The following is a 19,032-nucleotide window of genomic DNA, read 5'->3' as shown; positions in this document are numbered from 1 at the left end:
TCCCCAACTGAAATTGCTCTGTTGCTACTCTGTCTCGTCTCGAACATATACAACGTCATACACTCTCAACACCTGCATACTCTCAACTGCTAATGGCAACACAGGAGCGACTTCAAATGTGAAGTTAATACACCGCTCACATTCAGCACTAAAAAAAAAAAATCCGGTGACTCTCTCACAAGTACAGCAACTAGTGAGATCTGTTCATCGAATTATATCTCTGATAAAATTCTGGTGGGGGAGTACTGTGGCGTAACTACCACTACAAAAGTTTAACATCGTTCACTTGTATATAAAGCATACTAACTTGATTCTATCATGAGGTACCTTTTGATAGATGAAGCTTGGCATGGTCGATTAACTCCGCCCCCCCCCCACATATATATATATGCATAATTTTTTGCAGCTAGATATTTTTTCAAAGTAAGCTGAAACATTTTAATACATAATCATGTCATTTTTTACTTTTATCAAAAATTAGAATTAGAATTTTTTATTTTTGAAGCATTGTTTAAAAATGAATATTAGAACATTTTCGAGATTTTTTATTTTTTGTAACGTAGAGCAAGAAAATAATAGGGATTACGGATTTTTTTAGTTATGTCCCAACCTTAATAATTTTCCACACTTTTCAAAAAAAATAAATAAATAAATGTTTACGGTAATTGAGATGTTCAAAGAAATATAAATTTAGTTTCGGAGTGTGTAGAAGTTATTTGAATTGTTGAATTGTTTTTATTTTTATTAAAACAACGACTTAGAGCCCTCTTGTAAGACAGAGTTACGTACGAATAATGCAGCTTATAAAATGAATAAGCTTTACTATATGATTTCTTGTTTTTGTTACTCACTTTAAGCTATATCAGTATTACATTTTGTAATACACTTTCAGATTTTTTGAACTATATTAAAGTTTACATTTTAAAATACAGTTTCAATTTCAAAACATGAAACAATGATTAGTGTGAAAACCGTTATTATTCTGCTCGTCCAGCATTTTTAGTTTCTTTCTCAATATTTCCATGTTAAATCCAACGCCTTTTGGGATTTGATTGGAATCCTCAAAAATCCCTTTGCGCCGTGAAATATATTGTTTTCAAACACTCCTTTTTTTTTTTGCTGCCGGAGCCAATTGTTTCAGATGAGGATAAAAATGGAAAATATTGATCACAAAGTTTTAAGGGGAAATATAAGAGGCATACAATTCTATTTATAGTCTTAATAACGTATTTTAATAAAACGAAATAACATGTATCTGTATTTCGAGAAAAATTGGATTTTTTCTTTGTCATAATAAAAAACGAAAAAAGACTGCATGGTGAAACAGCTAACTTTATTTTAAGTATATTTATTTAATTTTTATCTTCATGAAAAACAAAGGATTATTTGTGTGCAAGGCAAATAAATAACTATAAAATCAAATCTAAACAAGCTTAAAAGAGGAGTTTCGTAGATAAATAGAACTTATGCATTTCAATAAAATTAAAAATAATTAAAAAATTTGAAAATCAACACCCTATATTCTTATGTGCAATTNATATTTTTCAGTAAAAAAAATCTTGTATTTTTACTTACTACTTATAAGCAGCGTGAAACCTTAAGCTATTCATACATGGTGTTCCATGTTTATTGCCCTTAATATATATTTATGGAATCATTATTGCTCAAAAACACCCAAACTAGGGGATCCAAATAATATTTAAACGAGAAAGAATCAAAAGAGGTATTGAATTATGTCGAATTACCGGTGAAAAGGTTTAATGATAAGCACCAAATCTTTTGACTGATGAAAAATAACGGCATTTATATCAATCTCCTTTCATATTATCTCTTCTTTTCCTGACATTCAAACAGGTTCTGATTCTTTCATGTCTATCTTTCTCAATTGTGATTCGCTAGTTTAATTTTGCTCCGGTTTTCAGCCTCCTCGAAAATTCATTTGTGACCCTATCTGTTACTATATTTCACATTTAATTTTGTTCAGGATTTTAAAAACATACAAAGAAAGTGATCAATACTAAATATCACGCTTTTGACAAAAAAAAATTATTTCCTTACCTAATAATATTCAATCTTATTATTTTTAGAGACACCTGAAAGGAATGCAGACAATAATTTACCTTAAAAATTAAAACACAATGTCTTTCTCTGAGTAATTATAACGTATTTTGATGAAGTTGGAATTTTTAAAGCTCAAGAAACAGGTGTAATCTGTATAATTTAGTTTCAGAACTTTTCAACAAAGGGAAATTTTGTACTCTAAGCAAAATATGCCTAGGTGGTGGTTAGAAAAGAGAAGGGTTTCACAATTTCAAAAGCATCGGAAGGAGGGTGGGGATTTTTGGTCAACATTCCTCCACGTCCACTTTCATTTCTCAGGCAATTTGAAATTCATCTATCGGAAGTTAAGTGAATTTGAAACTGCAACCGCGGAAAGAACCCAATTCCTTCTCAATGGCAGTTTAGAACTTTAACTATTGCGCCATTCGGCTCATACTGAGCATGTATAAGTGCCATTTCCAATCAAGTGTTGTTAGGTTTAGAATATCTCGCGTTATTTGATGTGAAACCTACATTAATTTCTAAAACCTTTGACAGCTTGTACAGTGAAAGAAGTGCCAGTAAATTTGTACTTGTTCCTAAAATATAAGCTTGAATTTCGTGTAAATGAGAAATATTTATTAAGATGGTTTTTTCTAACAAGCGCTAATGTATGAAATAAAGCTTCCGCAACCTTTAAATAGCTATCACTCTCAACAACGTTTGCTTACTTTTGCAATCCCAACTTCTCTTTCATTTCGTTATCAATGTTTCTTAAAGTTTTAAGAGCATATTTGTAACTAATGCAGTTTTTGCTCTGCGTTGGAAATATAACCGTAGCATTATGCAATTTACCAAAAATATAAACTCTACATAACTTACATTTATTTTTACGCAAAGGCAGAATTCATCAAAATAATTACTATAGAGTTGTTTTGAAGAATCAAGCGATGCAGAGCTTCTAAATTTTTTATTTAATTATTTAAAATTTCTAATTTATCAAAAACGGACAGGAAGAAAGAAAGAAAGAAAGAAGGAAATTTTAATCTTTCTTTGATTTTTCGCAATCTTTGAAAACAATATAAATTATTTAGGAGCTTCCGTATTTTTGCAAATTGGATGAAGATAAAATGTTTTCTTGTGAAATCGAGAATAAAAGCCTTACTTTGGGATATCACTACTAACACCCAACCAGTTTTTGACGTAATATTACGCTATATGTTATTTCGTGCTGCTCTGTTTTTAACGTAATATTACGATCCGGTTTAGTCCTCCAAAGCCTTCTAATTTTTGAAGCATCATTTTTTTCTCCACTCTTTGCTGCTGTCTAGAAAATAGCACAGACAATAGCCTGCATTGTAGAAAAGGGAGAAAGGAAAGCAGATAGCATTAAAACTGGCAAGGGGTTAAAGTAAGCGACAAATTTAAACTTAACATAATTGCTAAAAAACTGTAGTTTTCTTGTCTAACTAGTTTCAACATACAGGGTTATTCATAATTCCCTCTATTTACTACAACCTTATGTTTACTACAACTGTCTTCAGTGGTACATGTTACTGCCATCTACCGGCAACTGCTTAAATTAAAACTTGAATACTTTCGGCATAATTTCATATGTTCTTTTTTGCCATATTCGTCTTCGTTTTTTTAGTATAACGCTTCGAAACCCGAGAGGGAATTATGAATAACCCCTTATTCTCATATGACGCTGCTCTTAAAAGTGCATTTTTGCTTAAAACATTCGTTTTTAAATAAATCCTGCAATACAATCATGGCCTTTAATGCAATTTTTAAAATTGTGTCAGAGTAACTTACTTGTTAACAACAGATGCAGAATTAAAAATATTATTAAAATCTAGCACATCTAATAAATTAATCTAGTAAATTAATATCAAGTACAACTACTTCAAAATTGAAGTTCAAATAATTGAATCCAGTTATTTTCTTGAAATTAAGGGGAATTTATTTCAATTAACTATTATATCTTTTTACCTGCAACTTTGACTTCGATCATCTCTAATTGCTATAATATCTCAATAACAATTCGTCAGATTTGTTATATTTTATAATAATTTATAACATCTAATCAGCATATTTTTTAAAATTTATTTTCTGAAAGTATTCTAATGCCATACACGGAGAAAAAAATTCTGGTAAGACTGCCAAACTGCATGGTAATGACATTATGGTAAAAAGGAAAACCCTAATTCTGATTGATAAACCAAAACATACGATATTTTTAAAACCATTCATTTGGATACTTTTCCGTTCATATGATGACGGTTTACCGGAAATTCTCTGTTTTAAAATTATAGTTCTTATTACCCATAGTTCTTATTTCCAGTGAAAGAACACAGAACTGAAAATAAAATGTAACGAAATAAATGATTTTAAAGTCATTCTCAAAAGCATCGGGATTAAATCACTTAATTTTATTATAAAATTCATCACATTTTATAAAACCATATTTTATTGTTAGTTTTACCAACATCCTTACCTACGAGCTGCAGTAAAAATTACCAAACTTTTTGGTATTTCTATAGAACACGAAACAAGGTATATTTTACCATATTCTGGTAATTATGACAATACTTTTTTTCTCAGAGTATATAAAAGGAGGTGATTGGTGAAAATTTAGTGTGTTTAATATAATATAGACCCCCATATGTATATTTAAATTTAATTTTCTTATTCTGAGAATTTGAACAAGATTCTTTTTCAGTGATTCAGAAAATATGACAGAATTTCACGAAGGAATATGTGATAATATGGTGGAATATGATGATGGCTCATTAGATGAAGAACTATCAGAAACAGAATGTGACAGAGATTGCAATAGCTTAAGAAGACAGCGCAAATGTAAGAGATTTTAAACAAAACATTTAAAAGAAATATGCATTTAATATTAATTGTTTTCAAAAAAATTTAAAAAAAATCGTTATTGGTTAAAATTGTTAGTTATAAGTAATAAAAGTTTTTAAATTGTTTTTTCCCTTTAAAAACGCTTAAAATTTAGTTTTTAAATTCAACGAAGAAATATTTTATCCAAATACATATCTAAAAAATGACAAATAAAAATTTTCATTACTAATAATTTTTCATTATTAATGTTTTAAAAAATGTAAAATTTTTTGTGGATTTTAAGATATATCTCTCTATTATTGAGAAACCCTGCTGTCGTGCGAAAAATATCGTTTAATCATGAAAAGGTAAAGTTTAAAAGCAGTAAGTAGTTGAATTTGTGTTTCTATTTTGTTTAATAATGATATATTGTTCGGAGCAATTATATGAAATTTTTCCTTACCTTTTTTCTGTTTATAAGAAAACTAAGATAATATTTCATATTTTTCAAGCTTGATAGCTCAGTACAAGTGTCAAATAAGTAACATAGTCACTTAATACAACGGTTAATTTAGAATCAGAAAGTTACATAGTTGTTTTGCATAACATTTCTTTAGGTTTAAATAAAATCTAATATCACAATATCGATGTACATTAAAGGGAAAAATAATTATTATAAAAAATAATATTTTTCCCCAACTGAAATAAATCAGGCAAAAGAAATTTTTCAAATACGGAACAAATATTTATTGATTCTTAAGAGAAACCATATTTATACATATTATTAATATCGCAGATTGGTATTGCCCTTCTTTTCCTCTAAATGAGCTTCTTAAGTAACTTTTTGTGTTATAACAGATTATAAAATTAAAATAGTTTAACAAAATTAGTTGAGAATTAATATGAACTAATATAAAATAATATACAAAAAAATTTTCTTTCAATCTCTGATATGTTTTATTTCTCAATGCTTGGTAGTACTAGAATAAAAAAGCATTATCTTAGTAACAAAATATAGTTTTTGTTTCAAGTAATTGGATGCTCAATTTAAAGATCTGTCAAAAAATCCATACTAACATCAATTGCAACATTTACCTAGAAAAAAAAATATGTCTGATTCATTAAGTTTGAAAATAAATTTTTACCAATGACAGTTATATTTTATGCTACTTTAGATTGCTAAGATCGTAAAATATTGCCCATTTGGATGTTATATTGCTCTCTAAAGTAGGAAAAAACGCAGTTTGTTACTTTGAAAGTACAAAATAAATCCTTTTCCTATTTATCTTTTGATAACAAACCATTTGGTCTGAAGGAAACATATATCTTCCATCTGCAGTTTAGTCAGCTTTTAAAAATATTCAAACAATGGAAATTCAGTTTTTATTTAGAAAACTAACCCTTATTAAAGGTTTTTAAAAGGACTTAATTATTGATAAAAATATTAATTTAATTTTGTTTTGAATAAATTTGATTTTCTTAATCAAGAAGCCATTTTACTAGTGCAAATATAAATAAGTAAATCGAAAAAAAAATTTCAAATTAGTGTTTTTTCTTAATAATACATAATTTATATTTAATAATACATAATTTTGAAATGTAATATTTTCACATTTTATTTCTTAGGTTTAAGTGTAACATAAATGGATGGAGTTTCATGTTTCTGCTTGTAAATAAATTAATTAATAGTAATACTCTTACTACACTTACAACGAAAAATGCTAGCATTAATGTTTTTCATGTATCATGGTTTAATGCTGTGATGTTAAAATGATTATGGTACCAGTTATTTACGAAATAGATCATATGATAAATCAAAAAATGAAAATGGAACTCAATTTTAAATGCTCATGGAATAGAAATAGATTCTCTTTAGTGATTCGCTTACCATTGCTCCCATATTGTCGTAAAGAGCCATTTCATAATGTTTTCAGTCTCATATTATACCATAATATTCATTTTAGAACAGACTAAGATTGTGATTTTCCACTTTTAGTAATTAAAACTTGCGGAATGATGTGACAAAAATAAACTCTATACACAGCAAAACTTATGTTTTTCTTTAACAGGGTTATTTTTTTTTTTTGTATTTTTCAGGTGGCAGTATCGATTCGCTTTACTTTTGAAAGAAAAAAATATGTTTTGCTATGTCCTATCGATTTCAAAATGTCTGCTTTTTTGTTATACTTATCAAAACAGAAAGTTTACGGTTCTGAAATAAAGAAAACATTCTCAAGTTATCGAAATTATTTTTTTCCATTCCTTACCAAATTTGCTTACATACTACGACATAAAAAAGATTGTGGTTCAGTCTAATTAATTAATAATTGGTATTCGATAATAAATTTGTAAAAATAAAAAAAAAGGTTTTAATGATATTCTTTGTAGATATTCTTTGACGTGAAGTAATTCAATGCCTATCCCTAACCTATACAAGATTTTCATACTTCTTAAGATTAATTTTGAAAATAGTGTCCTTAATCATTGAAGTGTTTTAACGTTAACATCACATTTTTTCTTCTTGCCAGTAAATTGTACAGTAATTTTGTGCTGTGTAGCTCACGTTTGACCTTGTAATTTATTTGACCAATCGCGCTGTTGCTCACGTTGAAATTTCCATGACTTATTAATGTGGTTCTAGAGTGCTAAATGTTGAAGACCCCTAACTTAAATTATTTTTACATGTTTTGTCTATATATAAGTTAACAAATTTAAGAAATCTATCTATTTCAGAAAAATAAATTTAAATCCTCAATGCTTATAAAAATTATATATATATTTTTAAAATTAAATGAAAAAATTTGAATTTCATAGATAATATATTTTTAGTGTATAGTTGGAGTTTAAATTTTTACTTCTGGCAAAATCTGCATTTCTGTAATGTTACTTCTGTAATGTTCACTTTCTTTAGCAACAATTCTTTTTTGCTGACAGTATATATTTAAAAGATTTAAATGAATACATATTTAAAAAGGAATAAATTTTATCCATTCTTTTTGAAAAGAAGCGAGTATTAAACTTCCATTTAAAGCTTAAGAAATTAAATATTAACTTGATCTTAAAATCAATTCATTCTTCCATATATCCAAAGAATCACTTTAAAAATACATTTAAACTCGTTCTTTAAACCTCTCGAGCTTTAAAGAACTTTGAAAAAAAATAAATATAAAACTTAAATATAAAACTTAATATTCAGGGAAGTAAAAGAAAATTTACATTTTATCATCTTCTTCTACAAAATCTATTGACGACCGACATAAAGTATAAAACCAGGAAAAAAATATAATCCAGTAGATATTGATTCAGGAAAAATATGATTCCCTTAGACAGGCGTGTCCCTATTCGCAATTTTTTGTTCCTCTACATTTTGCTGAATTCAAGAATTCGTCAGTGATGTAGAGAACTTGAAAGATAAGACGTCCAATTTCGTTCTAATCTACTTTTCTAGGCAATCTATCAAAGGACGGGCAATTCCTTCTTTATTCTTTCTTTTTTTTCGTTTAACCATTCTTTTTTTTTTTTTTTGTAACGCCAAAAAGAATTCTCTTTGATGTAACGTCATGCTTATTTCGTCAGGAAAATCGGTAGAATCTGCGATTCTCGAATCCTGTTACGGCTACTCTTATTTCCTACTTGTAACGAGAGATTGAATCTATGCCTTTAAATCTAATAGAAAAAGACGAGCCGCTTGTCTTCTTCTTTAGACTTAAAGATGCTTTTTACTTATTTCCTCCACGGAAAAATAAACTTGGTAAAACTGAGGTCTAGGTCTGATTTTTCTCAATTGCCTCTTTTGTAGGAAATAAGGTTAAATGGATTTCTGGTAAAGTTTGTCAATCTATTTGATATGAATGCTTAATTTTAGTTGTATTTTTAATGGATTGTATAAATGTTTTTTTGAATTTTGATAATCAATTGAAAATTTAGCACATACTTTTCTTTTAAAAATCCAAGTTTACTTGATAGCATTTTTTTTTTAAAAGTACTTCTTGTAAAAATATAAATAAGCAATTTTGTATACAATTTAAGTTGATAAATGATCGTAATTTTCTCAAAAACAAATTTGGAAATTTTCAGATTTCTTTTAAATTTTTTAATAGAAATCTACTATAGCATAGCGTTAGTAGATAGACTTATTCAACAATTTACTTGTTTGTCAACATACCATTAAACTAAGAGTTATACATTTTATATCTTATATATCGTGAAATGAAATTAACACAATGACGCGTAATCTTTCTTGCTATCTAATACAATCATTTTCATTTTCTCTTTTTTCTTGATGCAATGATTAATTTTTTATACTATAATACGTTATAAGCATACCAAAAAATGTGCATGTTTGATTTGTTGGTATTGTACAAAACAATGTTTGTGATTATTAAGTGTATTTCATACTTTGGCTCTAATAGATGTTAAAAGTAAATAACAATAAATATTACACCGGTGTTCCTTTTATACATCATTTTCTGACACTCTAATTACAAGCAAAAATATGGTTTGGATTTATTTTTTAATTATAAAAAAACAGTCTATTAGTTGTTAAAAAATCAGTTACATTATCGGTATTATGTTTGTACAAAAATATAAAATCAGAAAACAGTAGTTTGAATTTTTTTCACGAACATTCAAAAATTTATTAACATTTGATTTATAAATTAAAGTAATTTCATTGATGAATAACTGCTTCACATAAGGCTAAATAACTTCAAATAAGTATAAATTTGAGAGAAAATTATTGATTAGAAGTAAGTCGTTTCAGGAAGATTTTACCTATAAAGCTCAAAAGGACATTTTTGTTTCATGCTGTATTTCATTACTATAAGCTAATAACTATAAGCTATTGAAAGTGAATAAAAAAAGCAAAAAATATATTATTTTTCACTTTTTTTAATCACTTTCGCTGAATGAGTGAATTATATGTTAAAAACATTCTGTGTCAAAGGGTTTAAAATCCTTCTATTTAATTTAATTTTGAAAATGAATGGCATATGATAAGAAACTGCGATTGTAGTTCTTTTGAAAAAGTACTATCATGTCAAAATGATGTTTCTAAAAACAAACATTTATCTACACTACACAATCTAAAATCCTTTTTTTAAAATTTAATTTTGAAACTGAATGGCGCATGAAAAGAAACTGCGACAGTAGTTCTTTTGAAAAAGTACTATCATGTCAAAATGATGTTTCTAAAAACAAACATTTATCTACACTACATAATCTAAAATCCTTNAAAAGTAAATAACAATAAATATTACACCGGTGTTCCTTTTATACATCATTTTCTGACACTCTAATTACAAGCAAAAATATGGTTTGGATTTATTTTTTAATTATAAAAAAACAGTCTATTAGTTGTTAAAAAATCAGTTACATTATCGGTATTATGTTTGTACAAAAATATAAAATCAGAAAACAGTAGTTTGAATTTTTTTCATGAACATTCAAAAATTTATTAATATTTGATTTATAAATTAAAGTATTTCATTGATGAATAACTGCTTCACTTAAGGCTAAATAACTTCAAATAAGTGTAAATTTTAAAGAAAATTATTGATTAGAAGTAAGTCGCTTCAGGAAGATTTTTTGTTTCATGCTGTATTTCATTACTATAAGCTAATAACTATAAGCTATTGAAAGTGAATAAAAAAAGCAAAAAATACAATATTTTTCACTTTTTTTATTCTCTTTCGCTGAAAGAATGAATTATATGTTAAAAACGTTCTGTGTCAAAGGGTTAAAATCTTTCTATTTAATTTAATTTTGAAAATGAATGGCTTTTAAAAAAGTACTATCATGTCAAAATGATGTTTCTAAAAACAAACATTTATCTACACTACACAATCTAAAATCCTTTTTTTTAAATTTAATTTTGAAACTGAATGGCGCATGAAAAGAAACTGCGACAGTAGTTCTTTTGAAAAAGTACTATCATGTCAAAATGATGTTTCTAAAAACAAACATTTATCTACACTACATAATCTACAAGAATGTAAAATCTGCTGGTTCATCATATATTTTTATTTTTAGGAATTCTTGTGAATCATACTGAAAAAAAAAAACATTTTGTTTGCTTTGTGTCTGAATATTATAATTATATTATAAAAAATATATAATTGTTATACCCGTAGCTTCAATTAATAGAAACAGTGTTTTATTTCAATTCTTATATATAAAAGCAAATCCATAATTTATTAAACTATTTATTACCTTTCTTTTACTTAGATATTGCAAGAAGTTATAGCAGAGTAGGAGCAGTCATCGCCTGCTGAAACTGCGATAAAAACATTTATCCTGAAAATTTGAAAATGTTGCATTGAAGCTTACAGATTAAGTACCATTGTCATTGCTACATTGTAATAAACTGAGTGCAATTTTTTAAGAAAATAGTAATTTTTCATATAGTAACCAATTATTGTTTTTGTGCAAGACAATTTTGTACAAAAATTATTTGGTCTGAATGATCCATAGAGTTGATTAATGATATTTTACAAACATTAATGATGCCTATTGCTGCGTACACATCGAAAACATAGTAAAATCATTAACGTAGCAATTTCATTTGGTCAAAAATATATAAAATAACTAACCATTTGAAAAAAAAGAGCCTTAATAGTTCTGTTATTCTTTTAAATGTTCCTAAACCCTATTTATTTGGAGTATTAAATGCGCTGAAATAAATTCAGATTCTCGCATTCCTTACAAGTATGTAAAATTATTTTATTTATCCTTACCATGAGCAATTATTTTATTTATCCTTGCTTTTAGCAATTATTTTATTTATCCTTGCTATATGCCTTTTACGATCTGATGCATAATTACTTAACATGAAAAACAACTGCGAAAAAAGTTGTAATGTTACTTTTTACCATAATTTGAACTCGAATTGTGTCAGTGTACATTTACAAAAATGATGTCTGATCTTAAATATTAATTCTTTGTCTTCACAAAATATATCGTTAACTTGTAGACAAATCTCGCATTGCTTTAACAAATTAAAGTAAAACTTTGAATTAAAGTCCTTTTAATGCAAATTTCTTAGCCTCGAAAATCTTAATTTAATTATGTAGATTATTTGAATTAAAAAAGAGTAGTTTAAAGACAACACACGAAATGCTCAATTTAAAAAGCTACATTTGGTTCATGAAAATGATGTTGTGATTCAATTTTAAAATTGCACTCACTTTGAACAACATTGCTTAATATCGTCCAAATCGATTGAAGTATATGTCAAGTCTTTCAGTATCGGAGGTATTATTCCTCATATCTTCCAGACTTTGTTGAGAATTTATTATCTCTTGAAGAGCTTTTATCAATTTTTGAAAAAAATTCTTTTATATCGTGTTAAAAACACATGATATATGTACAGACCAAAATGTTATGTATAATTAAATATGCATTGTAAATATAATCATGTTGAATTCTATAAAATGTTCTTTAAAAATATATGTATCAAAATATCGTTCTGCATATTTAAATAAATTCATTTCGAACAATTATTTTATGTTTCTGTGGTTTTATGTCATTCATAAATATATTTAATCTTTTTCGGTAATATTCATAACAATAAGAGACCATAAAACTTAATGAGAGAGTAATGACAGATAATATTTGATAAGATTATAAAAAGATTTGAAATGAATATTAAATCTGCTATAAGACATACGAAACTATTAAACTTTTTTAATAATTTTTATGCACTTTCGATGTCATTTAATTATTTTTGTTTAAATTCAAGCCCATGCAAAATAATGCGCTCACGAATGAAGATCAAATAAGTATAACGATTTATGTCCACGAAAATTGATTATGAGGAAAGAAAGGCGAAAGCACGCAAGCAGGAAAATTTTTTCCACAACACGGTTCACATTCAAGGTGGAATAACTCTCGGGAAGAACTGATTTTCCGGGTTATTAATTTCTCAAGACACAAAACTTCAAAATGCAGCATATGTTTTACCTTCATCATTTCTATGAAAAATGGACATAAATCGTTCTTCCCGTCTTCATCTCCATTATGAGTAATGCCTCGGACATTTGCAAATGGTGTTAATATAAAATATATGAAATGACAATGAAAAATCATAACTTTGGTTACACAAGAAATGATAGGACTAAGTTTTACGAAATTTTGAACATTGAACAGCATTTAGCATCATTGAATTATCAACATGGAGAAAAATTTTAATTGATCCACAATGATGGTACTCGGAATGTTACGTACCAATCAGGATGGATTTTTTTATACATAGATTTTTAGATTCAGAAAATTTATTTTGATTCTTCGACTTTGAAAATTTATTTGATTCTGAAATTCATTTTGTTTATTTCTGAGTGATTGATAACTAATAAATGGAAATTAACATTTTTTACTTTGCCTGCGTCACAAAGTTTTATTTGTTCAATTGGCGAACAAATATGTTGACTACAAGAAGTTGTAATAGTTTAACACTTTTCACCGTTACCCGAAACTCTGATATCTGTTTTTCAAATAATTGAAACCAGAATTGTCATATTTCTAGTTTCAATCATTTGAATGAGGGGATATGCTGTCATTTTTTCACATTGATTTGTGTTATAAATTACAAAGTTCCTGCATAACCTTGCATCTTATTAGTATTTATCTAAGTAAAAATTTAGTTGATACATTATGAATTTAACAAGAAAGTGTTGAAATCTATTATTTTTTTTTTAAATTTTAGCCTATAGAAAAATATTATGTGCAATAATTATGACATATGTGAATGATGTTAATATGAAAGATATGAAATGACAATGAAAACTCATAATACGGTAATACAGAAGTCAATTTTTCAGTCCACTTTTCATATTTCCCAATTTTTTATTAATTTTCAAGGAATTAAGCGCGTTATTTCTCGGTGGGAAAGTATTTAATTCCGAAGTTGTCTAGGATTTCTGGTTAATTAGTGACAAACAAATTAATAATGAACACTATTAAGCAAATTAATTTCGTCTTATAAAGATGTTTCTGAAAGTGTTATTTACCGATCGGATGTGGAGTTTTGGCAGATAGATTTTTAGGTTCGTATATCATATTAAATATATTTTTTCCCATTTTGAAGTAATTAATTTACATATTTTATAGATTATAAAAAATTATTGATTTATTTTTTAATTTACAGATTTATAGATTTTATATGTTAATTTATAGATTTATAGATTTTATATATTAATTTATAGATTTACAGATTAATTTATTATAGATTATTTATAGATTAATTTAACAATTTAAAAAAAAAATCACAAATTTTACCCTGATATATAGCCGAAATATATATGCATTTTAAAGGTGAACTGCAATGTTAACTGTAAAAAGTTACATTAGTTAAAGACTTTTCTTCTCAGGCGACAGTTCTAATTCTTGCTGTTAAAAATGGTGGAGATGAAGGATTTAATTTCAAAATTAGAAAATAGGTTATAAATATCCTACTGTTACAAATTACTATATCTGAACATAGTTCTGCATTTTATATTTTTCTAATGAATATTTATTTGCTCTATTAGAAATCTAAGAAGAAATCAGTGTATTAATTTTTTTAAGTATCAGAAACGAGCATCTTTCATCTGTATTCTTGACAGCATGCTTGACGAAATTTTAGTGAATTATAGCTTTTTTCAAAGTTCATATTTTTGATGTCTTTGTCTTTGGAACAAGGCAAAATAGTCAAGAAAGTGCATATGCATTATTTCCTTAAAAAATGAAATAAATGCAATTAATAAACAATGAAATAAAATAAAATAATTGTAATAAATATTGGCTTGCTGTGTTGATGACACTTCAGATACCTTAGATTTTTAGATAGACTTAGTTAAACTTGATAAATAGACGTAGATTTTTATATAGTTACCTTTATAGACTTTGATAAACTTGATAGATAGACGTAGATTTTTATATAGTTACCTTAGATGGACTTTCTTAAAGATAGATTTTTTTAAGATGGATTAGATGAAAGAGATAGATTATTAGATTTCAAGACAGAATTTTAAGATAGAATAGATTTTATGATATGTTAAGATGGAATACTTAGATATTTTTAAACTTTATCGACTTGCTTTCCGAGTTACACAATTATTACTCATTTGATTTAATGATTATTATATTTTTAATCTCTGTCACTTTTAAAAGAATCCAAATACGTAGCCTTGAAGTATTGCTATTTTCTTGAATACTCGCGATCATAATTTTTACCTTTTTCAGAACCTTGATGAGTTACACTACAGCTAAAAATATAATTTCTAGGACTAAAAGATGTATGAACATGAGTTAAAAAAATGTAAACTGCCAAAATATTAATAAAAATCTAAACTTTGAACTATTTCAATCTGTAATTTCATTTGAAACACAAATCAATAATGTGTGTTATCATAATAAATGCAACCTGCACTAAACTGTAAAAAATTCCGGGTGTAAGAAAATCGTGAAACAACTGAGTTGTAAACAACATTTTAAAAACAATTTCCGAAATTTAAATGCGAATTTGATTAAAGTTCTTTAATATAATTAAGGAAAGTTATTCCAGCATGAATGCATTGTTCATTTTCAGAGATATTTTTCGAAACGACATATTTTCATAAACTGACTAAAAATAGCATACCTTCAAGTTAAAGTTATGAGTTAAACAAGTTAACTGATGCATGCAAGTTAAAGTTGGTAAGGTTATAACTCTTCCGTAAATTTGAATATTTTCATTTAACTGTAGCAAAAAATTTCTATCAACCCATCTACTTAAACAAACATTTTGTGCCTTATCATTACCTCAGAAAGAATATAATTTTCTTAAACTGATTTATCCTTGTCTAGTGACTCCAGAAGACGATTTTCATCTTTAAACCTTAATAATTTACGAAGATATAAAATAACTGGCTGTAATTTTTCTCCAACAATACAGTTATTTGAACATAATAATAATTCAAATAAGGTGGAATTGATGTTTTGTAACCTTCTGAGCCGAATTATTCTATCAGCATGAATGATGAGAAGACGAAGAAAAGAGTAAGAAATGGAATAAAAATGAAGAAAAACTAAATCGGGTGCTCTCCGGCGTGAAATGGTGTAAAATAATGAAACGCACTTTTCTTTAGGTGAAAAATGCGATGAGATGGGAACCGTCTTCAAATGGAGTTTGAGAAATAGAGTGATTGAATAAAAGTATTTTAGCTCGATTCTAATGGTATAAAAAGGATTATAATATTTCATTTTAATGAAATAAAAGAATTCTGAGATATTTTTTAATTTAATAAGAATATTTAAGTGTTGTGAGTTTATGTTCGTTTGGTGTTGTTAATGACTCAAATGTTTTAGGATAGTTCAAAATAGGGCAGTGACTTTTTTAAAATTGGAAGTTAGATTGTTTCACAATTAATACTACACCTTTTTATAATAATTCCTTTAGTTCAAACAGAAAAGCTTTTCGAATTGTTTTGGGATAGCTCAAAATAGGGAGAGGACTTTTTTAAAATTGGAAGTAATTTTTTTTCACAATTAATACTGCACCTTTTTATAACAATTCATTTAACTCAAACAGAAAGCTTTTTTACTTGTTTTGGGATAGCTCAAAATAGGAGATGACTTTTTTAAAATTGGAAGTTAGTTTGCTTCACAATTAATACTACACCTTTTTGTAATAATTCCTTTAACTCAAACCGAAAAGCTTTTTTAATTGGTTTGGGATAGCTCAAAATAAGGAGGAGATTTTTTTTTTTAAAATTGGAAATTAGTTTGTTTCACAATTAATACTACACTTTTTTATAATATTTCCTTTAGTTCAAACAGAAAAGCTTTTTAAATTGCTTTGGGAAAGCTCAAAATAGGGAAGTGACTCTTTTTGAAATTGGAAGTTATTTTTTTTCACAATGAATACTACACTTTCTTATAACAATTCATTGAACTCAAATAGAAAGCTTTTTTGAAATTGGAAGTTTTGCTTCACAATTAATACTACACCTTTTTTAATAATTCCTTTAGCTCAAACAGAAAAGCTTTTTTATTTGTTTTGGGATAGCTCAAAATATGGAGGGGATTTTTTTTTAAAATTGGAAATTAGTTTGTTTCACAATTAATACTGCACCTCACAATTAATGCACCAATTAATACTCACAATTAATACTGCAATTAATACTGCACCTCATCGCTATTTTCCTTTAGTTCAAACAGAAAAGATTTTTGAATTGCTTTGGGAATGCTCAAAACAGGGAGGTGACTTTTTTTAAAATTGGAAGTTAGTTTGTTTCAAAATTATTACTACACCTTTTTATAATAATTTCTTTAATTCAAAAAAAAGCCTTCTTAAAATTTATAAATTCATGTAATTGGAAAAATAATTGTTCTTAGCATTTTATTTATCATTGTTCCGCTTGTGATGTAAATTAAAACATTAATTAAGAAAAAACGAGTTCAATTATTATTCGAATATACTGTAATAAATGAAGAATTTGAAACTACACTATTATAATATTTATACGAACATGCATAAAAATTACTTTTAAAGATGAGTTAGAGCTTTCAATTGCACAAAAATTATCTATCAACTTTTTCTGGACCATTTCCTTTTTGTGCATCACTAGAATATACAATATAAAATGTTCAAGAAAATGTTCAATTTGGGAAAACGCTTAAAATGTGTGTGTATTTTTTTAACATCAAAACATCACTTTTGTTGCATTATAACATAATTCGGATAATATAATTTTTTTTAACTCTAGAAATTATGTATGTAAGGACTCTTAATGTATCTAATATTATACTTTTCGAACTTTTTTTTTAAATCGCTATTTTTACACAGAAAAAATACCAACATTTTTTATTGAAATTAAATTTATATCTATCCTAAATAATTGCAAAGTAATGTTGTATCCTTCCTTTTAAAGAGATAACTGGTGGAAAAGGTAAGCATATTGGTTATTTCATTTTTAAGAAGCATGAGGTTTTTTGTCTAGAAAACAGTGGTGTTGAGCATGCAGTCAAACCAATATTTTATCAGAAAAGCCTTTTGATCTTTTAATTCAAACCTACTTAATATGTAGTAGCATAATAGGCCAATTATTTTTTTTACAAATAACATATTCTTTTATACAAACAAATTTCGGATTATCACTTGAATACTACCATATTACGTTATTCTCAAACAAAATTAAGAATATAAATAGTTGTAAGTAAATTCAGTTGAATGAAACGTTTTAGTTCAAATCCTCATTCTTATGTCCTCTCCTCAACACCACTTACTTCAGTTAAGATGATAAAATATATTGAATCTGACACAACAAAAAATACAAATAAANAACAAATTTTTTTCTCCCAAGTTTTTCGTAGGCCCCTGAATTTCGTAGGCCCTAAGGCACGTGCCTAGTGTGCCTATAGGTTAATCCGGCCCTGAACCAACTTAATATGTAGTAGCATAATAGGCTAAATATTTTTTTTACAAATGACATATTCTTTTATACAAACAAATTTCGGATTATCACTTGAATACTACCATATTACGTTATTCTCAAACAAAATTAAGAATACAAATAGTTGTAAGTAAATCCAGTTGAATGAAACGTTTTAGTTCAAATCCTCATTCTTATGTCCTCTCCTCAACACCACTTACTTCAGTTAAGATGATAAAATATATTGAATCTGACACAACAAAAAATACAAATAAATGTATAAAGAAAACAAATGCATGTTTTTTTTTCAAAACGGGGAAGAATAAAGGTATATTTTTAGCTTTTTTTTGTATTTTTAACAGTTAATTGATTTTTAATAGGTTAATAAATATAAACACATAGACGTCGTAATAATGGAATATTAATTTATTTGAAATTATTTAACTATTATTTATCTCCGTGTTGTTGCTTTGTTCATGCAATACTTTAGGACAGGAATTATCAAACTACTGCATGCTGGGTTACCGATACACTGTTAGGATTTTAGTTCTGAAATCATGATAAAATAAAAGGCAGTAGTCTGTTCATCCGTTTAACCGTAAAGTTTATTGTAAAGAAAATTTCTTACCTTTACGGTTTTGAACGGTTTACAATTAGCATGGTTATAAAACCATGATAGCAAAGATATTCTGTTTCTGAAACATATACAACTAGCATGGTCTCCAAACCGTAAAAACGACATTTTACTGGGCATAAGAGCTAG

General features: G+C 26.9%; 1 protein-coding gene across 1 annotated transcript in view; it reads left to right on the top strand.

Annotated features, from left to right (window-relative positions):
• The window catches only part of LOC107441504 (cell adhesion molecule Dscam1), a 410,456-nt gene extending 398,076 nt beyond the window's left edge, over positions 1-12,380 (top strand). The window contains exons 25-26 of the mRNA XM_043043537.2: positions 4,763-4,899; positions 11,107-12,380. Coding sequence (XP_042899471.2) covers positions 4,763-4,899; positions 11,107-11,153 — 184 coding nt within the window. The 3' untranslated portion in view covers positions 11,154-12,380. The remainder of the gene's footprint in view (positions 1-4,762; positions 4,900-11,106) is intronic.
• Positions 12,381-19,032: the final 6,652 nt, after the last annotated feature.

Source organism: Parasteatoda tepidariorum, chromosome 8, assembly GCF_043381705.1.
Source record: "Parasteatoda tepidariorum isolate YZ-2023 chromosome 8, CAS_Ptep_4.0, whole genome shotgun sequence".
Classification (NCBI taxonomy): Eukaryota; Metazoa; Arthropoda; class Arachnida; order Araneae; family Theridiidae; genus Parasteatoda; species Parasteatoda tepidariorum.
This window is presented reverse-complemented; position numbering and strand designations above follow the sequence as displayed.